The following is a 22,885-nucleotide window of genomic DNA, read 5'->3' as shown; positions in this document are numbered from 1 at the left end:
TCCCAAGCGATGTTATCTAATGTGGCTTGAACTGGCATGAGGTAAGGATCCTGAGGATCATCTTTTTGCCCCCTCGCATCTATGAAAAATCTGGTGGGTCATGCTGGCTAATGCACGTGGCACTTGGATGGGGGATAGGTTTTTCATCATCAGTTCTGGCCTGTGGCCTGCTGATCTGACTGCTTGAAGTATGGGTATATTGGAGCACAGGTATTTGTATCAATATTTAAAAAGTTTAGGAATGGAAATTCCTGTTTCAACTTCAATTTAAGCTATTTAAAATCAAAGCCTGTACTCCTAACAACTTCAGACATTCCCTAAACGAATCATAGCTCTATGCAAAAGTCTTAACCTGCTAAAACAAAATTAAAGCTAAAACTGAAGCTAAAACAGAGTTACAATCATGTGATTTACCTGACCGGGGCTCTGAAAGAGTGTCCATGCTTCCTCCACATGACTGTGCATGTAAAGCTTGAATTAAATGCTTATACCCAGGGGTATTTTTTTCTGTAGTGGATATGATCTCATCCATCATGCTTCATGCATTTACGCCCATCATTTCATCCACTTTCCTTACGCATACCCTTTGATATGGAAAAATAAAGCGTCTTTTTTCCCTTCTTTAAACTCCATTTCATAGCTTAGCTTTCTCTTCTAACCTCCATGGCTGCAGCCCAGGCAATCTCCAGCACTGCCGGTGCCTGCGCCATGGCTCTGAGCACATCTTGGGCTGAAAGACAGAATGGCCTTTGGGTCCTCCTCATCCACTGCTGGGAGCAGAGTGCCTGTCTGCCCAGAGGGTAGCTTTTCAAAAGGGATGGATTTTCTTGCAATCCCCTCAAGACCGTGGAGGTAAAACAGCCCAGAAGAAGGTGGGAAGGAGGATTTCCCTTGGGCTGACTGCTGGAGGGATGTCTGCTTATAGCTTCACTGCTTAGCATCCACAAGGAGATAAAATTTCATAAACTTAAAGGAACAGAAATGGACTCTTTGTTCATTTGTGAGTTAGCAAACAGTAATCACACAGCTTAAAGGTCAGAAGGGTCAGTTTATCCAATTCTGCTAGTTCTATAGAATTCAGGCAAATTATATCACAGGGGAATTTAATCTCTCCCATCCACCTCTTACTTTTCTTCCTGCCAGGATTTGCCCCTTCGTGTACATTTCATTAGTTTCTTCTGGTCTAGGTTTAAAAGGCCTGAATGCTAAAGCCTCTACCACCACCCTCATGAAACCTCTCCACAGGAGCATTGCCTGACTGTCTCTTTCCTTTCACCCTCCTGCTTTTACCTCCTACCTCTTGTACCATCCTAAACTGTTCCTGCCCCTCCCCACGTTTCTGAATGACAATGTGCAGCTCCAGCTGCAGTTGCGTCTCTTTCTGCTCTGCCACAGAGTTACCACCCTGGACACCTCGTTTCAGGAAGCCGGTCCTGGGGATGGCACTCCAGCTGCACGCAGGACCTCAGTGTGGGGGTCCTCGGTGGGATGCCCTGCCCTGGGGCTAGCTGGGTCGGGTCTGGAGAGGGAGGAGGCAGCCAGCCTGCTGATGGATGCACAGACTCATGCACGCATGGAAGGAAGGAAGGAAGGAAGGAAGGAAGGAAGGAAGGAAGGAAGGAAGGAAGGAAGAAATGCCTGCAGCCATCCCACCCTTTCTCTGCTCTACTGCAGGCTCTGCCGTCAATTCAAATGCCCCAAAGACCAGCCAAACTTTTTATATTAGACTTTGCTGTGGCTGGATGGCTTGTGCAGTTCCTCAGCTCCCTCTTTAAGAGTGACCTTAATATTTTATTTATTGTTTAAAGGATAATGTTCATGGTAGAGGAATATATGAGGCAATAAATGGCCTTTGCCGGTAATTAAATGCTGAAGAGAGCCGAAGCTATTGATAGCCGTAAAAGCCATTTATTCTGAGTGTGCTGAGAAGCCAGGAGCACTGTTCCTCATAGCATGCAACAAGACAAGATTAAACAAGCCACAGTACTAGAAAGGGGAAAGACAACATTTTTCTTGCCCTCTCAGGGCTTGAAATTTCTGAGCTGCTGTTTATTTGGTGCTTGGAACAGAAAATATTGATTGTAATAATATGTGGGTTTCTATCATGTTATTCTTTTTTTCCTAGCTGTTTTAGAAGAGCTTTGCCCATGGTGGCAAGAATTATTGCCCCCCTTGCTCAAATAAGGGCACAGCAGGGAAGGGTGACTTGCCCGCACAATCAATGGGAAAGTCTCTGACAAAATCCAGCTCCCAGCCTAGTGTCTTGCCAAATTGTCACACTCTTACAGTGCATTGCTATAGCATTTCTTGTACCAGCTTTTCAAGATAGGAAGAGCCCACCTTCCTATATATAGAGGTACTGATGTAGCATAGGGTACCTCTACCTCCTGCTGTGCTTCTATTCCATATGGGGCCCTACCTCCCGCCACTGCCATGAGAAGAGGTGCTGTTCTCCTGTGGACAGTGGTGGGGGACACCATATGGTATCTACGCATACAAATTTGGCTTGGCCATAGGGAGAGCAACAAGGCTGGGGACCTTATTCACAGACCTTCCCGTCTTCCTCCCTGATGAGGACAAGGATACAGGGTGGCCACAGGAGTCCTTGCATAAAGAAAGATTTGCTGCAGCTACATGCGGCCATGCTCTGCGTGGAGCACAGCAATTATCTAACAGCAAAAAATAACCAAAACCCAAGGTTCAGGACAGAAAGAGCAAGGAAGGATTGACTGAAAGGGGAAGGAAGAGGAAGATGCTTCTCAAGTTTGATGCTTCCCACATAGGAGAAAGTACTTCAATTTCTGTGCGCACCATCAGGTTGGCAAGAAGTTTTATAGCAAACATGCTTTCCTCTGAAAAATAATACTCTACAGTATGTAGGTGTTCCAGAAATGTCCCTTTCCCATGCTCATATCCAAGCCTCCATTAGCTCAGCATGGGAGGACTAATGAAAACAGAGGGTGTGGATGGAGGCACTTCACAGGATCTCTGCTGGCTTCCCATCCATGTAGCCCCTGGCACATTTCACAGCATTTTCTGCAGAGTTCACCCAGATGTTGCCATCATTTTAGTTCAAACTGCACTGTCATTCTCATGGAAAATTCTGGGGTGCAGGTCCAGAGGTGCTTTGAACGCAGGTGCTGTGGGGACAGGTAACGTCTCAGAATTTGCTGTAATGCAGACCTGAAGCCAGGGACTTCCCAGATGAAGTCCTGGGAGTCATCCCACAGCTGCTCCCCACAAATTGCTCTCATAAGCCAAGAAGTCTCCTCACAGCTGAGAAAGAGCCATGGGCTATGTCCCCAGATGTGCCAAGACAAGGCAGTGAAGCCACTGACATTGGGAGAGGGCTGGAGAGGGACCCTCGCCCCACGTGCAGGGCTGCTGGGTGCTGGTGCAAGAGGCATTGGCAGGGCAGGCAGACCATGGGGGCTCAGGTGCAGGGAGGGTAATGCACAGCCAACAAGGCTCATTGCAGAGGCCGGTGCTGGGTACAGCCCAGTGAGTGCATGCTTCTTAGACATGTAAAACATCGTTGTAAGTGACATATGCATATATCAACAAATCCCACCTGGCCTGTACGCAGCCATTAGCGTCTGGCAGTTTGCTGTGAGCACAGGTGAATAATGGCTTAGGGGCATGTGCTTCGGGGCGAGGTTAAAAGGTGACTCCTGTATGGTGTAAGTGGATTAATATGACTGGACACGATGCTGGCTTCTCCTCTCACTTCTGCTGGTGTAAATCAAGAGTAACTGCACTGAAGTCAATACATGTATTAAATTCATTGGTACACAGGGGCTGAAAAGCACGTGATTTTAAAAGAAAGAACATCTTGATTACAAGCTGGAGGACAGAAACAATGAAAAAATGTGGCTGCTTTGCATGGCTTCCTGCGGTGCTTTATTATGGCCCTGCTCCTTCCATGTGAGCTCTATCCCAACAGGCGCCCTTGCAGACCTGTCTGCGAGAAGAGCTCCTACTGTCCTCCTTATTATTGCCACTACAGGGAAACCCCGTCTCTGTTCTGTGTAGCAGAGGTCTGCCCTGTACTGACCTTGCTGCAGAGAAACGTTGGCTCCCGGGGAGATGGAAGGAGATTTAGGCAATGCAGCATTAAACATAGACTCAGTGGCTCAAGCCCCAGTGCCTAAAACTGGAGTTATTCCGCTGGTGCCAACGGAGCTGTTGAATGCAGCGTGACATGATGAACAGGAAATGTATCTGCCTGCTCCGGCTGAGCACAGCATGAAGGGTGCGAGGCTGTCACTCCAGTTCCTCTGCAGCACAGCCACAGACAGACAGCTCCTGAGCTGGGCACGAGTTGCCCTGGGGAAGAGGCAGCTTTTCCCCTCTCCAAAATTCCCCATTTCAAAGGCTTTATGTGGCAGAGTGAATTTCTCTTTCCGTGCCTTCATGTGCGCTCTGGTGCCGAGCAGTAATCTTGTAGGTGGGTTTTCCAAACAACTACCTGCCTGCGCTGAAACCAGCCCCCGGCTCTCCAGCCTGCATCCTGGGGCCCACAGCGATGCAGACAGCGGGTTAGCTGGTGAAGCTGCTGAGCTCCCCCCCAGCCACCCCCAGGCTCATGGACAGGCAGAACAACCCAGGTTCACCAAATTTGGTACACCAGGTCGGTGGTCAGCAGAGTGCTGAAAGTGTCCTCAAATCCTGTCTCACCGTATTTCTGTTAATCTTTGGTGGAAGGAGAGTCCCCTTTTGGGGCTGCCAGCTCAGAGAGCCACCTGAGCACCCAGTTGCTCTGGAAACAGCACCGCTCATCACAGCCTCCCTCACTGCGGGACCAGGTGGCTCCTCCATCACCTCTCCTGCATCCCCACTTCAACAGGGAAGCACCCAAATCTGTGCAGGTCATGCTGACACACGCTATGGCTCTCTGCCTAGCAGGCCAGTGGCTATCAGACCCCGGGGTGAGCAAGGTGGAGCCTGGTGGAGGAGTTTTAGCCCTGTGTATAACCGCTGCCCTCAGCTATTTCACAGCTTGCATTCTCCACTCTACCACAGTGCTGCTGGTGATGGAGATATAAAAGCCCCAAGAGCCACTGCCTCTTCCTCCATCCCGCTCCCAGGCAGAGGGGAGGAGAGTCCAGGCCAGCACTAGCCCTGACTAGCCCAGGCTGCTCAGTCCATGCTGCCTCCAGGGAGGCTATTAATCGCCCGCCAGCAGTGGGAGAGCCAGGGAAGAGAAGCCTTCCCTACATCCACATCTCCTGCCTGGTCTGGGGCAAAGATAATATTTTGCCCCTTCCTCAGTGGCTGGGCAGAGCCAGTGAGAATGGTGTCAGGGACATCTGCATTGAAATTATGTAGGGAGGGAGATGCTCAGAGTGTAACAGCCACTGTAGAAACTCCAGTTGTGGAATTGCCTTCCATCACATACAGCCTTGCCGTGCAAAAGTAAACCCAAATGTACATGCAAATTAAAAATGCAAATGCAAATGCCAGGCCTCCTGGGCTGCACTCACTCAGTGCTACAGAAATCCCTTGACCTCTCAGAAACATTCAGGTTGCTGCAAATGTCCTAGTCCAGAGGAAAAAAATACTGCTTTTCAGTCTGGGTTCCTGCCTTTCCTCCCCTATGTGCAAGAGTGGCAGCTGGATTTCTTTGCACAAAAAGGCAATTTCTGCACTGTGTGCACAGCCCACTCCCAGCTTTGGTGTGCGAAGCACACACTTAGGGTCTTCCTGGCAAACAAGGGATTCATGGATCATAATTGTGGACACTGAAACACCTTTCTCTCAGCTGCCAGCATGTATCTGCCATTAAACTGAATGCATGAGAGACAGTGTGCTCCCCAAACACCCACAGTGTTGTTAATAAAAGAAAAGGAAAAATAATTTAAGTCAGGGGGAAGCCTGCAGGTGAAGCGGAGGTTTATGGCCATAACTTTGCATCTTTCTTTTTTTCTAAACTAACTTTTGCGATGTCTGTAGTAGGGCCCCAGGGCAGCTTTCCAGCCACTGATTGCAGATGGGGGCTGCAGGCACGTCCCAGCTCTATGGGGGCTGCGCGGGGCCAGCACCCTGTCCCAGCACGCCGGGGTATGGGCAAGAAGGAGGCCCGGGTGTGCCATCCACCTGGGAGCCTGGTGCTGCTCGGGGCGGGTGCCTCTCTGGACCACCACCACCATCTGCCCCACGCCACAGCCCCTCCAGGCTTTGCCCCACACGGTCAGGCACTAAGGCAGGGACCTTGCTGGTGCCCACAGGCATTTTAAGCTAGGAGAAACACTCCCGCAAACAGCAAAGCAAACCCCTTAGCAGTCACGACTCTCATTTAGGTTTGCACTCACGGGTGGAGGTGACAGATCAGGATCCAGGCTGAGTGTGCTACAGCTAATAACGTTCCCTTAGCTTATGCTAATGTACTGACCCAAAACTGCATTGCTGTGAGCGGCTCTCTCCCCTCGCCCATAGGAGGTCCCCTCGAGCGAAGGCAGACCGTGCGGCTTTGCAGGTGAACCTTAAAACGAGTGGCGTGCAAGCGGGGAAGCACACAGGTAATGAAGTGCTGGGGCAGTGCCGGGTCAGAGCATACCTGTTACGGCGGTGATTTCCTATTCATGCCACGGTGACACCAAAGTGTGGGCTGGGGTCCACGTGCTCACCCTGCCTCGCACCTCTTGCTGCAGCCAATGAGCCAAGGCAGTGCATGAGCAAAGGGGTCTGGGGAGCGGGGACAGGCAACACTCTGCAGCAGGTCTGCAAGCAGAGGAGGCTTGGTAGTCAGTGGAGGTCCTTCAGTGTCTAATATGGTGGTTGAGATGGATGGAGAGAGAAATTTCCCCTCTACCTTCCTGCCTGCCTGAAACTTGAAGGAACTTAATCCCTTTGAGGCTTCTACCCCAGGGCCAGGTATGCTTGAGGAGGCCAAAAGTTATGGGAAAGAATTGACAGAAATAAGGACAATGGGATCACACGAGCCTTGTTTCCTTAGGAAAAGAGATAAAAGAAACAAAGAGATATAAAATAATTAAAAAATTATCCCTATCACTGCTGGGGCTCCTCAACACAGTGGTTCTCACCTGAAAGCCTCCTCTATAGCCACTGGGAAAAATACTGCAAATCATCCCGCTGCCTCCCTCTGGAAAGGTCCCACAGAGACCTGCAATTCTCTAGCATATACAGTACAGGACCAAAAAAAAGACAGTCATTTCTTCAGCCCAATTAAATCTTGAGCCCAAGCTGATCAAGCAGCCTACCTGCCTCCATCCGTCTGTTTTCATACACCTCTGGGCTTTCCGACACGGCGTTGTACTGCTGGAAAGGCTGGTTGCTGAAGAGATTGTCACACAAGAGGCTGCGACAGAGCTTCTTCAGGAAGCGCAGGACATACCCGATGCTGTTCACTACCAGCAGGCTCAGGAGATGCTGCTTCCCCTCAAAAGAAGCTGAAACTGGAAAGCAAGCAGGAGCAATTCAATACCTGGGGATGCATGGCAGGAGGAAAAGATTTCACACAAGTATTTGTGCGTCTTAAAATTTTTTACATAATTACCCCACCTGAAGTACAAAACAAACTGGAGGAGCTTAAGGAGCTGAGTTTGCGTGACCCAGATCACCCTTCCCCTGGAGCGCTGAAAGATGCCAACTAGCATGGCCAGCAGTGCAAGGATTTCTAGTCTATGCATCCAACTGAAAACTATATTGTATGATTGGAAGGAGGCAATTATGATACCCTGATCTAAGGAAGGGGAAAGAAAGTGATCTGCCAATGATGGACTATTAGGCTGAGTTCAGCAATACCCAAGGTTTTAAAAGATAATGGGGAGACAAGAATTAAAGACATGGCTGTGAATGAATAAAAGGTACCAGGGTTGTACTGAAGAGAGGGCTACCAGCTTTATCATGGATCTTTATTTACTGATTTAATTGCATTTATAGGCAAGGGAAGGTTGGCAGTTGTAGTCTATCCGGAAGCCAGTAAAGTATGAGAAATTTTTCATTAAACTGGAAATGATTGCATATGAAAGGTGGGTCAGGAAATGACAACACGCTCTGCTGGCAGGAGACCCCAAGCACTGGAGAGGAACCAGCAGTGGTCCATGCTGGCACAAAAAGATTTTGTTGATGCTGTAAGCTAGGAAGCATTATCAATGGAGAAGAGGACTGGGAGATTGCACAGAAAGGATTGGCTGATCTTGAGCTCTGCAATAATAAAAATGGGTGGGAAAAAATACTAGAAATCCATAATTTTTTTGAGGAGGCTCAACATGACCTGATGGGAGGAGGAAGGATGGGACAGGCTCATCAGATGCCCATGAGCCACCAAGGTGACACAGCGGTGAAAAAGTCAGATATATTTCAAGGAGGTATTGAACAAAGCATTTCCAGGAGAGACAAGGGAGTGTCAATTCCACTGTATAAAGTCCTGGTGAAACCTGAGCTGGACTGATGGGCACCGTTCTGGTCATCCAGGCTCGAGAAGGGTGAATTCACACTTGCAGAGGTGCACAGGCAGGCCACAGCGATGTTCAGGGAACAGAAAGTTTCCCTGTGGCACTGCAGCCATCACCATCTCTGCTACACGGGGCTGTGGGAAGACCCTTGCACTTCTTTCACTAATCCAGCGATCTTCCTCACAATGCAGAGAGGACCTGAAAGAAACTTTGTATTTCAGATTAGCAGGATGAGGGCTGCTCTCTAGAAATACATTTAAGATTGAACTCAAGGGTGAGAGCAGAGCAATTAAAATTCCTGGACAAAGCTGTCATGGAATATATTTAGCCAGGAATCAAAAAGGGCATAGGTCCCAGCCATGAGAGAGGTGGAGGGGTCACAACAGACCCACCAGGATCAATTGTAGCAGGACACATTCAGGTGTCAAGCATTTTGCAGGGAGGACTACATGATATGGCTGCCTGAACTCCACCACCTGGAAGGTTTTTTCCAGTCCTACAGCCTAACGAGTATAAATTGCAATGTTAGGCTTATAATCTTTGAGATAACTTCAGAGATTTCCTGCTGGCCTGAGCTGCTGTAAGGGATCATGCTCCACAGCCGGTTGAGCATCTGTGAGCCAAGCCATGGGAAGACTGGAAAGCCCATGACAAAATCTGTCTGCACTGCTGCTGGGCTGGGAGTGAGCTGCAATCTCAGAGCCACACCATGACTAGGAGGCCATTCACCCCTCCTCGATGATTAGAAGATGCATGAAGTTGGGAGCAATGTTGACCAGGTGCTTTTAGCTCAGGTACCTGAAGCCAGGCCAGCTCAGAGGAACTGAGACCAAGGGGTTTGGCAGGCTTGGTGCACAACGTGACCCTCCTGCTTGTAATGAAAATCATATACACAGCACAGAACCAGGTGAAAATGAAGCTTTGCACTAAAATGCTGCAGTCTTGTGTTTCTGTGAACAAATCTGGATCATTCTTAGAGCATTTCTGATGTCCCTTAGGGAAGGCACACCTGTGATTAGAGAGAACTAGAGGAAAGGGAGGAAGCAGGATTTATGTGCTGCACAGAGGGCCAGAGCCTGGGCTCCCACACAAGAGGGTCCCAATGGCACAGCTGAGCTGCTGTGGTCCCTGCAGAACTGATTGGAGTTGCGGTCCTTGGCTTCATGTTTGTGCCTGACTCATCCACGGCAGCTCATTGGAGAGTGTCGTTCCCGTATTCCCATCACCATTTCATTCCCACTGCATCCCCATGTGCTAAAACAATTGTTGTGAAACAAAACTCATGCTGTGATTAAAAGAAAAGTTTATGTTCAGTCTGAGAGCCAGGCCAGGGAATTCAGCATGGGACATGGGAGATTCATCGGGACACAGCGAGAAGTGTCACTGCGGGAAGATGAGGAGTTCCTGGGAAGTTCCCTCTGATCTCTGATTCTCTCTGATATATTTGTATAGTCCTGCTTTATGGGGAATTGCCACCGGACTTTTGCAATTCCTTCAGCTGAGAGCAGATTTGGCTCATGAACAGCAGGTGGAGGACACAGCAGCAGCTGAACTCTGTGCGAGTTTTCCTTTAGGGCAACGTGTGGCGGCAACATGTAGCATGAAGCGGGCTTGCAATGCTGCTCATCCTTGTACGGCTGCATGAAAAACTCAGCTCACAGGCCCGGCCTCAGCACTGTTTCAAAGAGCGGTAAGCGCAGGACTCTGGAGCTAGCCCTATTCCTCCCCTGAATCACCACTGCAATGCTCTTTACCAATCTATTTTCATCTGACACCAAGGCAATTCCTGCAGCAGCTCATTTTACAAAGGAGTAAGTGATGTTCAAAGCTGGTTGCCAGCCCACTGATGTGAACGGGACAGTTAGGACAGTCAGGATTGGGGATCAGGTTATTTCAAGCACTTCCCAATGGGCCACAAACCCCTTACGAAAATGTTTTACCTGACACCATCTCGCCGCCATAGCCCTGCTTGATGAGCGAGAAGACCGCCTTTTGCTGGAGCGCGCAGTCGATGCAGGCCTGAACAGCCTGCTGCAGGGCTGCGGACGGTCTCTCGGGGCCGAAGTGCTCTGGGAGCTGCTGCACTTTTTTTCTGTCAAGGTATGGCCCCAGGTTGGCTTGTTTGTTGACATAAATGCAGACTGTAGACACAAAATCCCCACAAGGTTATTACATAATGGCCCTGAGAGCATCCTAGCAAATGCTAGCTTTATACATTTCTATTTATTTCACAGGCTCTTCCATCCACCAGTGAATTGCTGCCATTTGCGATGGCACAGCCAGGCTTCCTTGCACTGCTCACCCATTGCCTAAGTGACGTGAGCTGAGTTTAGGCCTTGCTCGGTGTCACTGGTGAGGATAAGCTACATGCAACTAAAGAAGCTCCTGTGTGTGCCTGGGGTCTGCTCTCTTGCAGACTACCTTGTCCATGCAGCTGGTGACCAGAAAAAATGCCCAAGGAGTGCAGGACAGTGACTAGCAGGACTGACCTTACAGCAACAGGTAAACTCCAGCCTGAGGTGTGTTTTGGGTTTGTTTTTTTTCTCTATGTGTTTTTAGACTGGTTCATTGAGAGGCCCTCTGAGAAGCACTGCTCTGAGATGAGTTTTGGGAGACTTTGCTTCCTTGCTGCTTCTGACCTTAATGCAACTGTAATTTCTGGAGGGTTATGCTGCGCTGAGCTGCACAGTGTAATGGCAGAGACTCTAGTCTTTGGGAGCTTCCTGACCATGTCCAGATGGCAAACTGCATTGCCTCAAGGGAAACTGTACATCACATGCAGTGCTAAATCCCCATTTGGGACCACAGCCATGCGACTGTGCCGCACAGAGGGTCTGCGAGGGATGCCCCAGCCTCTCCATGGCCAAGTCCTTCATGTCTCCTCTCATATGCTGTTGCCTGCAAAGGCAGTTTTTCTACATGCCATCAGGCCTGCTGGCAATAGCCAAAAAATCAGTGTTCTCCTCTCGCTAGCATGAACTTATTTTAAGCTTGGCTGAGACTAACTGTGTCTTGGAGGAAGCGGAGATAACGCTGTGGTAACTAAGGGCGACTAAGACACAGCCTAAAGTCAGGCTAAAGTGAGACATATTATAATAGCTGGCTGAGTGTGCTTGAGCTGTCATCTCTCAGATAATATAACATTATCCTCTGACAGAAATCAGATATGTGACAAAAAAAACATCAAGTGGAGTGGAGGACATGATGACAGCTGTGTAAAGTTGGAAATAATTTACGGTTTGCATCACTGTAATGAAAATCTAGTGCGACTGTCACAGTGCACTCTGCTACCCCATCTCTCACTGAACAGCAGAAGGGGCTCAAGCAGTATATCCTGGGTAAACAGGAGGATAATAGCAATCATACTTATCATTACATAGCACTTTACACCTTCCAAGTGCCAAACAAACAAAGGGATAACACACTGAAAGACAGCAGCAGCATGCATGAATTGCAGGGGGCTGTCAGGGTGCAGCTTTCCTGGCGTGCCACCATGCCAAACCTCGTCAAATCTGCAGAATGTGGCTTTTGCCATGACAAGCCACCGGTTTTGTCCAGGGCTCGGCTGCAGGAGGGACTCTGCAGCCTGCAGGCAGCTTGCTGGGTCCCTCGACGGGGAGTGGGGGCCCCTATGGTCCTTTCAGTGCAGACTGGGAGGTAAAAGTTGGCTTGAGCCTGCCTCCACCTCCTGCAAACCCTGCTCTGGTCGGAGCCTACATGCACCATTGGGAAGGTGCTGGGAGAAAAGGTGCCGGTGGCACTGGGACGGGCAGACGGAGGTGGAGGGCACCGCATCTGCAGAGCCCGAAATGACCCACAGAGCCTCTGCCTCTGTGGCCTCCCCGGCGATCTGGTGGGGCTGGTGGACTGTGCCTCCCTGTCCCCATCCGAAAGCAGCACTGGGCACACCTCTCAGGGCAGCGCTATGAAACACGGCTCGGCTGATGTTTGCCAAGCACTTTGCAGTCTTTGCGTGTGAAGGGATAAATGAGAATAAAATATATTATTATCATCATCGTCACTACGTTTAGTATCATTCTGCTACCAGAGCAGATGGAAAACTTCTCCTCTGTGCATCCCAGCTACGAAATAATGGGATTTATGTGTTGTGTTTAGATTCTAATGTTATCTAATCCATTTGTCTGCTGAAATCTCAGGGTAAATCAACTGTCTTGTTGATTTTCTTCTCATTTACATCAGTTTAAAAGCATTGACCTATGTTACTTCTGGTAATATAAGCAAAAAAAGAATAAGGCTGTGTTTTCCCTGACTACAGTCAGAAATGACCAGGTCTGCTGCTGTGATAAGGCATTGGGGTTTATGTGCTGGTAACCCTGCCTACAGTCAGACCATGGCTTCTACGTCCTTCTTCTCCCCACAGCTGTAACAGATGCTTCATGTTCACACTGGGGTTTAGTTTGGTCATTGCAACACATTTGATGGGGTGAGTGTTGGGTATAAAATGGTAGCATTCCTGGGATGTTGATGTCTGCATTTCAAGAGGAATGGATCTGGCATCTCCACTGAACTTGACACATGGTAGTCAAAATATAGTCTTGCAGGACATCTCTGTTCTTTGTCACTGGTCGCCAGTCTAATCTGCAAACACCCCATTTTCATGAGCTCTGCCTGTTCTGGAAAACACAGCAGCTGGCTGTCAGCCCATGGTTCCTGCTTACCCCTTGGCCAAGGAGCACTTGAGGCTGGGTACCTGTGAGAGCCTGCGGAGTGGCCGAGTTGGGTATCGTAGCTGCATCCTGGGGGATTGAACTAATATCCGGCTCCGGTGTGCTTCTCGGCGGAGAGATTGCTAAGGGAGTCATCAGGACACGAGACTTCAGCTGCAAAAAATAACCGGTTGGGTAATGAAAGTATACACAAGATATTCCGATTTTATTCCATGTATGTCATGCCCCATGAACTCCCACTCATTAGCAATCTGCTATTGCATCACTTTCTCCAGGCCAGGAGCATCCATTCTGCTCCCGGGAGGATACTGGAGCCTGAACCCTGACTGATTTGCGGCAGACAGCAACACCTTAAGTTACGGGATGCAAATATTATGCCACCCACTGGGTAGTTATTTACACCTGAGCAAATTGGGTCTAACACTCTAACAAATCAGCGCAATGGCATTTTACGACCCATTTCATGTGGGTGTAAACAATTCTCCACAACTCAGAAACACAGGGTCTTTAACTACATCATAATTTAGGGCCAAATTCTGCTCTTGGTTACAGGGGTGTAAATCTTGTGAAAATCCAGTGGCACCAAGAGGCTACTTTGGGCAGACACCCATGTAAATAAGCTCAGACTGTGGTCTGTAGTGTGTTATTACCAGGTAGTAAATACAAACTGCTGCACTGTTGCACCCAGTAATCTTCGTGACCTGCAGCCCGGCTTGGAGAAGTGAAACACGATGGGAATTTACGGTGCAATATCACTATGTCTTTATGCTGCGGTACCTGGCAACGTCTCACCAGTCAAGTGATGATCAGGTCCTCATAATTATAAAGGGCTGACGTGATGGATGTGATCTGAAGGTAGCACTCTTGCTTTTCCTTTTGCTACGAAGGGAAACGGGGGGAAAGCAGAGAGCCAAGCACACAGCTGCCTGGTTTATATATTTACATATACTACACTGAGCTGTTCTTCTGGCAGGTGATTTTGTTGTTGTTGTTGTTTTTCAGTGGCCAAAGGTAAAAATGCTAGAAGTGACAAGCTTAAGAATGAAAAGGAATTTTTAGCTCTGTTAAATTTGCAGAGTATTGCTTCTTTCAGAGCTTATGCCCAAGCTGGAAATAATGTACAAAGTACATTTTAGGTAGAAATGAAGCCAGACCACTACCTATAAACCAAACCTTGAGCAAGTCCTGGTGGAGAGCAGAAGTCATTTTGGATAAAGATTCATGTTGTCCATGATTACGATTACAACTGTCTAAAATAATGGTCACTGTTTCAGTGTAATGGTAAAAACAGAAAGCTGGGGAAGGGAGAGGGAAGGCTATTGGACTTAGTGCCATCCAAGTGAGTTTTTAATCATTAAATCTTTGGGAGTTTGGATCATTCCCCAGTTACTGGCTTACCCTAGCAAGGGCTTCACTAAGAGAGAATTCAGGGTCTCTCTTGCTCTCAGTAGCATGGTAGCCTGTGCTGGGATGGTACTCATCAAAACAAACAAAAAGGCCATCTTTGTTGAGATGGGTGTAATTTTTGCCTGCCAGACCTCCACTAAGCCCTTCCTGAACTTGCTCCTTTACGCAACCTAGAGTTTCCCTCAGAGCAGCCTCTGTGGAAAGACAGGCACGATAAGCCTGGATGGAAATAAAAGCTGCCTCCTCACCGAGGCACCATCCCCTACAGGGCACTGTTTGGTGCCTGGAGCAGAGGCTGTATCCCACCTGCCTCAGAAGTGCCAGGCACCACCTCCACATGGTGCCACTGCCTCCCATTCCCTGGGACAGGCTAAATCCCTTTGGATTTAGCCTGAACAAAGGAGAAAATGTTCAATAAGTGAATCTAACACAAACTATGGATTTGACCTCCTGCTGTATGGCAGCCATAAGCTACTAGGGACCCTGAGCTGGCCCCTGGCTAGTGCCAGTCCTCACCTGCCTGTGTTGCCCTGTTTTTGTAGGGTTGTCTTGCCTTCAGATTGGGATCAGGGAACACCAGCAGCAAAGTGCTGTCGGTTTGTTTTCCAAGCAATTAAAATAAATGGGAGGAAAATGGTGTTTCAAAAATCAAGGTCCTCATCCAGTTTGGGGTTTATCCCATGTGAGAAGGTGAGAAGCAGCATGATTTGTTATTTTCTGTAGCAACATGTCAATGACTCACTTTTCTATGGTGAAGTGGGCTGGCACTGTGAAACTTTGGGTAGCCCCTGTGCTAGGCTTCTGGGCTTGCTTTTGATCATACACATATATGCATACATAATAAATGCATATATACATATGTGTGTTTGTACATAGTATATACACAGATATAAAAGTAGATACATTTATATAGAGATCTACACATATACTTGTATATATATTTACGTGTACATATATATAAAGATATATATATGCACTCACGCATGTACAACACCTTTATAGATACTATTTTGGAGACAGCACACCTAATAATAAATTCTGTTCCACTTGCATGTTGGCTCCTTAACGTCCTTACTGGCTCACAGCCCTGTGGCCCCAAACACAGGCGCACAAGTCCCCTCTCCAGCCCTTGAGCTTCATGCACTGTCTGAGCGTGCACTGCCCCACCAGCACCATCAGCCCGGTGGAGGTGGGACAGTGCCCAGTAAACCTCTTTCTCCGCCTGTTCCCTGGCTCTTGGAGGCCCAGCGAGGCTTATGTTCAAGAGCAAATAAACAGAGGGCAAGACTTGTGTAAACTCTCTAGCTTGGAAGCCCCTTCTTGGCAGTTTGCTGTTTTAGCAAACAGTTTACTGCAAACTTAATTGCAACAGTATGTGCTCTACAGCCTCTGGATACAGATAAATGCCATTTTATTAGGGGTAGCAGAGAACGTGCCTTCATTAGATCAAAATAAAACAATGCCTGATTACAACAGACAGTACACTAGCAAACGCGGCTTAAATACCTCCTGGCCACTGAAACCCTGAGTAGTCCCTGAATATCACTAAGTGTAAATCTCAAAGTATTTCATTTAAAGATGTCTTTTCTTGCACTGATTCTTCTCTATCAAAAAGCCAACCCAGCCAACCAGCTGACTGAGTGAAAGCTTGGCAGTAGAGAGCACATACGCATGAAAGTGAAAAAAACAGTGAAGACAAGAGAGAGAGAGAAAAGGAGACAGAGAAAATCTGTCAGAGCACTTTGGGAAATCCTCACAGTAAGGCATTTGAATCAGCTTTTGAATATCAAATGTCATAAGTTTTAATATGCACAGCATGAGATATAAAATGCAATGGTTGCTTTAAAACAAGATGTACAACCAATTGCCCCCACTCTTACGGACCTTCTACCATGGAAAAGAGATCAGAGAAAGCTGATCAGGGATTTAGGGTAGGAAGTAAGTGTGTCTACTTCACCAAAGTCACAGTGAACTAGATGCAGAGAGAGCGTGGGCTTTTGTGGCATTGATGCCGGCTGCACGTTTGTCTGAGTGTGCAGTGACCACAGACAGGGAGGACCCTGTTGAGTCCTGGAGTTTCTGTTACGATCTGCACACCCCTTCGGAGCAGTCAGGATTCATCTAGCTGGTATTTCTGCCATCCCACATGAAAAAAAGTGAAAGAGGGGGAAGAACATTTCCCAGATAGCTTTTTTTCCCTTCTGAACAAGTTCTGTGCCAGCTTGTATAATAAAATACATAGGAAAGAAACAAGAGGAACCACAATGCAAACTTTCCCTGTACCTTTCTTAAACCACTTAGATCATAGGTCCTCATCTTCATGGCTCCTAGTTCCCCTGTACCAGTTGTCTCTTGTCCTGAAAAAACATTTGCTAGAAAAGGCTGGGGTTCACCCCGTCCCCGTGGGCCTGTGTCCTTCCAGCCAGGAGAGCAGAGGCACCTCCTGGCCACGAGAGCTTTTGCTGCTGGAGAGAAAACCACCTCCAGCCCCTGCAGATGTGCACACAGATGTGCACCAAGGTGAGTGCCTGGGCCAGCCTGGTCCTGTCGTGTGGGCTTTTGACAGCTGGGCAGAAAGGTGCCATTAAACCTGCACCAGGGAAGCACAGAGCTTCCAAGTACATGTTTTGGGGCCCTTGGCTATACTTCGTGCTCTCTGTGCGTTTGGCTGTGGGTGAGGAGGCTCAGCACGAGGCAAGACAGGGCTCAGCTCAGTTGCCAGGGCAGAGAGGGATCAGTGCTGTGCTGGCAAAGGCAAAACACAGTCCAAGGTCTTTCCCACCTTTTCTTCTTGTGTCTTGCAATACCTTTCTTCCACACAGCAAATGATGCAGGAGAATCTGCACGCAGCCTCCTACATCCCCTAAGTGTTTTGCAGTGAATGAGGCAGGTATGCAACCTTGAAATCCAAGGCTGTATCACAGGATAGGTGAATAATCAGGGCACTTCAAGGTTGTCTGTGCAATCTTGGTCCCAGTGTGTCCGAATCCTGACTGCTTATTTGTCATCATTAATAGTGACTTCTAGGGCAACAGGGGAACCTATGCCCTGTAATGGAATTTATCACTCCACACGCCATCCTGTGCAGGGCGACTCTCGCCACCCACCCCGCCTGGCAGGAGCTTGCAAGATCCTGGCCGACTGCTGGCCCCAGGCTGGGGCCACCTCCCCAGGCGGGAGCTGCTGCGGTAGCACGGGGCTACGAACTGCCCTCGGGCTGCTCGGATGGTGCCATCGCTTTGTTGCCTTCTGGGAGGGATGTGGTGGTCTTTGCTGCAGCACTGCCCCACGCGCGTGTCGCTCCGATGTCCTCTAACACCATGAATCCCCCCACGATGCTAACAAAGCCTTCCCTCCTATGGCTTTCTAGGCAGCTCTTCTGGGCTGCCCCTCACTTACAGCCAGAGAAATAAAACCGAACCGTCTACTAACCTCCCCCCCCCAGCTGCCAGAATAGACTTTTTTCTAGAGATTTAGACAGTCAGAAAGAATATTGTATTTAGGGAAAATGTAGCATTTTATGGCAAATAGCTCCACATCAGGTACAAAACAGTTTTTGGAAAAACACTTGATGAAATTTTATAACCAAAGCTGTGAAGAAATAAACAGGGTAGTGAGGAAAAGGACTTTGCTTGGTGGTGAAGCGTGATGAAATGTCATTTTAGGAAGACACAGATATTTGCTTTAATATCAATGAAAACAGGCAATGGGTCATCTGGCTATAAAGAGCATGTGATTAAAAATGTCTGTTCTTCACATCTTGGTCAAAATAAATTTAAATCTAGGCTGTAAATTCCTAGTTTGCTAAAAATTCAGAAGTATTTTTCCATCTGTTCTGTAATAATTCAGCTATCTGGTTGCTATAAAGAATTTGGTCGTCTGCCATTTGGGCAGGGAGTCATTTTTTAAAATGCGTTTAAGTCTCATGGTATCTGAAAGTCATACAATTAGCAAGCTAATTAAATCAAGCTAGAGTTCCCCATCAAAAAATGTAACATTTGACTCACGCTGGGGAAGTGTTTTTGGTGGAGAGGGGTTCACTTCAGCTGAGCACACAGCATACCAAGGCGCCTCACAGAAAACGTCGCTTTGGTGTACAAATCCTATAGCGCAAATAAACAGCGCCAGGCCAGATGCCACGGATGCTACAGCTCATGAGTGTCAGCTCCAGAAACTTAAGACATCGGTTATAAAAGGATGCCTTTTTACTTGCCGTCACTCACTGAGAAATAACATCGTCCCAGATTCACTGCCGAAGGAGGGATGCCGTCGCTGCCCCGCTAAGACCCTGGGGACGGGGAGGAGGCGTGTGTGGTACCCAGTCAGGGGAAAAGCTTCCCTTTGGAAGAAGAGGCGGGCAACAGCAATCAAGTGCTTGGCCACCTAGGTCCAAAGTGCAATGTTACTGCAGCATTTTAGGAAATTTAAGTCTCCCTTTTTGCTTCTCCCACTTACAGACATGTGGTGGTTGGTGAAAGGCTTTTTCACAGGTGGATGGGTGCATTTGGGGTGGAACAGAACATACTCCCCAGAATTATTTTTTTTGTCAAATTAGAAATCAACTGTAAATGCAGGAGTAAGAAATGGGGGTCAGCAAGACAAGCAGGGGCAGAAGGGATGGGGTCTGCCGAAACTCTGCATACAAGGTCATTGTGGTATTTGGCAAATCACTTAATCATCTCAGGGACTCAATTTCACCACATCTCCAAAGTATTATTATGCCAGACTTGGATGGTTTTGATCTAAAGAGCCTACAAGTGACCAAGCTTTATGGATAATAATTTAAATTATTACTTGTAATAAATAAAGTAAAATAAATATAATAAGTAATAAACTTGCAATGACAAGTACCTCAAGTAAAACAATTCAGATGTTTCTGTCCCGGAGTTTTAATCTAATACTGAAGTGAAAAATAATAAGTATTTCCATATCCCACATTTTACCAAACACTAGAATATATGCCCCAGTCTTAGCTTGGACATCCAGCTCTATTTTGGACTACCGCTGTAAAATTCTGCGGTAATCCCAAGAAGGACACCTGAGCCTGCTGTCAGGTTGGCTCTGCTTGGCCACTGTTGTTATATCATTCACGTTACCAAAGTTAAAGCTTTTCAGAAGAAATGGGAAACTGCAGCTGGAACTGTTTCTTAGCCATGCAAGGTCTGTTTTCAGCACACACTGAAACACGCTTCAAAATGTGCCCCCATAGCAGAGAGGGGTATGGATGAAGTAGGGAGAGCATGGAGAGAGACGGGAGAAGGCAGGAGATGAGGAGAAAGCATTAAGGGCTGAGGTACTGATGTCTACTGCAGTAGGTGTTGCACAGGGGGATGCGGAGGAGTAGGGGATTCTGGAAATGGGATGCAGAGGGGTGGTGAGGAGGGCTTGCCTGGCAAAGAGGGAGGAGCGAGGATGGAGGTTGGAGGATGGGAGGAAGAAAAAGGTCTGGCAGGAGGTGAAAAGGAGGGAAGGGCAACGATAAGGGTAGCCTGCTCTAGATAAAGCCCAAACCCAAGGAGCTGAGACATTTGGTCCCTGTGCCCAGAGCTCAGCTGGCAGCACTGTGCATGGGGCCTTGCTGCCTCCCGTGAACCAGGGGAGACCCAGGGAAGAGCCGGGCAACACCCGGGGCCAAGACCTTTTCCAGGGAAGGCTGGGTCAGGCCCTGTGCATGCACCGCTCGTGTTACTCGCTTTTCTGTTTTGACATCAGGAACTTAAGCAGCTATTATTTTCTAACAGTCAGCAGTTTGCCCTCCTTGTGTAACAGACTGCATGTCTGTACCCGTTCCCATTAAAAACAAGGAACAGGCACAGCAAACATGTACAGTGCCCTTAGCTGGCTGCGGACAGAGATGGAGAGAATAACAGAGCAATCTACTGACCACAAGACCCCTCACTGCAATGTAGCTCATTTTCACTCACCAGAATAAATTCCCCTCCTCTCAGCATCACGGTCCCATTTTTGCCTGGTCTGAGGCATATCGGTGGCCCCGCTCCTGCCGGCGCTGAGCCCACCAGAGGGGATACGGTGGGAGAGCCCCAGCCCACCAGCAGCATGTGAAAGGCTTAAGGTGCTCAGGGTTTCTTTCTTTCTTTAGCCCTGCCTCCCCACCAGGGTTGCATTGAAAGCTGGGCATGATTTTCCCCCAAAGGGAGCAGACAAATAACCAAAACTGCCTTTCCCTCAGTAAGTGAAATCTTATTACTTTCTAAAATGTCCCTCTTTTTTCCCTTTGGAAATTAGCTTTATTTTCTCCTTTTATTCCCACTCCCTGTATTCCTTTTCTTTTCCTTTAATTTTGTTTCATTTCTGATCACGGTTGGTGAGAGAGAAGAAAAAAGTGACAAATGAGAGAGAAACACTTCCCAGAAGGTGCACAGCCATCTCACACAACACTGTGGGAGATAAGTTATTTTCAAACATCACAAATTAAAATAACTGTAAACTTTAAAAAAATAGATTCCCTCTATTTTTCACTATCTCTTGTAGAAGAGAAATTGGCTTCTCTTACTTTTTTTGCATTGCTCTGCCCCACGCTTGCACAACTTTGCCTCCGTTCCTGCATTTCACCTGAAATTCTAGGAGAAAATGTAATAAAACCAGCAGGAGGTGGAGGAGGAGTGTGAAAATCACGTATCTACCTTGTACCCGGGTTTTCTCCCTCTCTTCTTTGGGATCTTCACGACCGGCAAAGCACCGGCTGGCGCCGAGTAGAGGTTGTGAACAGCCATTTTGATGGGCGCCGGCTGGAGCGGGGGCCGCCCTCGCTTCCTCCCCGCCATTCTGGGGGACTGCATCTCCCCCGGGGCCAGGCTGGGGGGCAGGCACGGCAGGTGGCTCATCTGCCCCGGGGCTGCTGATCAACCGGAAGGGAGAGAAAAAAAAGAAAAAAAAAGAGCTTTTTATTTATTTTTCATTTTAGGTTTTTCCTCCGAAGGCCATTTTCTCATGCTGTCATTTCCCCTGTTAGCATCGGTCATAAAGCAGCAAGAAATATGCCGCAGATGTGCACTCCTGGGTGGGATTCACCTCACCACAGCTGGCTCAGCTTCTCCAAAGCGGGACAAAACCCTTGTCATGCCTGTTTCTCTCCACTGACCATGAATACGGTACAGGGAGCTGGCGCAGGTGGTAAGGTCTGTACTGCAGATGTCTAATAGATGAATCCCACAACAGCCACCTTAACCCTGCATCCTGTAGATAAGATAAGTGTGATGAAGGCATGAGCTTGCACCCATCAGCCAGTGCCTGCTTTCAGAGGGGATTTGGAGTAGATGACCTCCTGAGGTCCCTGCCAACCTGATTTTTTCCTGAATTCTGTGGTTCTGCAAATCCTCCCTCACCATGGAAGTGCTACCAATACCAAAACGGACTTTCCTCTGCTTCATACGCAGCACTCCTGAGCACGGGGGCTGAACTGGACCACGAGGCTGCCGGCACAAGGTAGCCGCGTTAGAGGAGAATTGCCAAACATTTACTCTCTGCAATTTTATAGCATCTGTTACCACGCATGTTAGTAGCGGGCTTTTGGATGTACTCCATCAAAAGCTGTTTTTTCACCACAACTCCATGCAACTGATGAAGTTGAGCCGGGGTAATGGAGTGGAATCTGGTCCATTTTCCTCTGTCCAGGTTTTAATAAAGAAAACAAATATACAAGCGTACACAGACTACCAAGGGAATAGAAAGCATTCTTCACAGCTTCTGGCAAGGGTCACATGCTAACAAAGGTCAACAAAAAAAAAACAACTGCAGAAATACGTTTTCAAATGTTGGTTTGTCCAGGCATCTGCTTTCCTGCACGTGGGCAGAATACTAGTCCCAGTTCTGCCTGCATACATTGCTAGACATAAGGGTCTAAGCAATTCTCATGCTTTTATGATAAGCCTTGCAATGGCTGACGTTTTCAATTTCATGCTCCCTCAGGCCAGTGATAACGGAAGACTCCCTGCTCTCCGTTTTTACAAAGCAGACTCATAGCCCTCTCAGCTACAGAGAAGAGCCTAAAGATGTGATCCAAGAGCATCCTCTAAGCTCAAAAAACATAAAGCAAGTAAAGGTTTGTTTATTACTACAAACAACTACAATTTTTTACAAAATCTATGAACTATAAAATCTACAAATTTCTCACTACACTTCAAATCTCACAATTTCAGAACCCAGTGTGATCGGACTGATCAGAGCTGACATCGCTGGGAATGAAATCTGGGTTGCTCACCCACAAAGTGGGAAGGGTACCACTTGATAGGGGCCCCTGGTGACAAGTGTCTTCAGCTGAGGGCTTCTCTGCTTCAAAGGCAAATATGTTTTGCCTAGTTAAAACTTTGTAAGCATGACTGACTAACAAGCGACTCACTTCTCTGGTCTTAC

The 22,885-nt window shown here is 47.9% G+C and overlaps 1 protein-coding gene across 1 annotated transcript in view; it reads right to left on the bottom strand.

Annotated features, from left to right (window-relative positions):
- SCML4 (Scm polycomb group protein like 4) overlaps positions 1–21,357 on the bottom strand; it is a 45,645-nt gene extending 24,288 nt beyond the window's left edge. The window contains exons 1-4 of the mRNA XM_050895015.1: positions 21,157–21,357; positions 13,129–13,258; positions 10,358–10,558; positions 7,221–7,415 (exon numbers count right to left, since the gene is read on the bottom strand). Coding sequence (XP_050750972.1) covers positions 7,221–7,415; positions 10,358–10,558; positions 13,129–13,258; positions 21,157–21,357 — 727 coding nt within the window. The remainder of the gene's footprint in view (positions 1–7,220; positions 7,416–10,357; positions 10,559–13,128; positions 13,259–21,156) is intronic.
- Between the last annotated feature and the right edge of the window lie 1,528 nt (positions 21,358–22,885).

Source organism: Gymnogyps californianus, chromosome 3 (assembly GCF_018139145.2).
Source record: "Gymnogyps californianus isolate 813 chromosome 3, ASM1813914v2, whole genome shotgun sequence".
In the NCBI taxonomy this organism is placed as follows: domain Eukaryota; kingdom Metazoa; phylum Chordata; class Aves; order Accipitriformes; family Cathartidae; genus Gymnogyps; species Gymnogyps californianus.
Note: the sequence above shows the minus strand (reverse complement) of the source record. Positions and strands in the feature narration are given on the sequence as shown.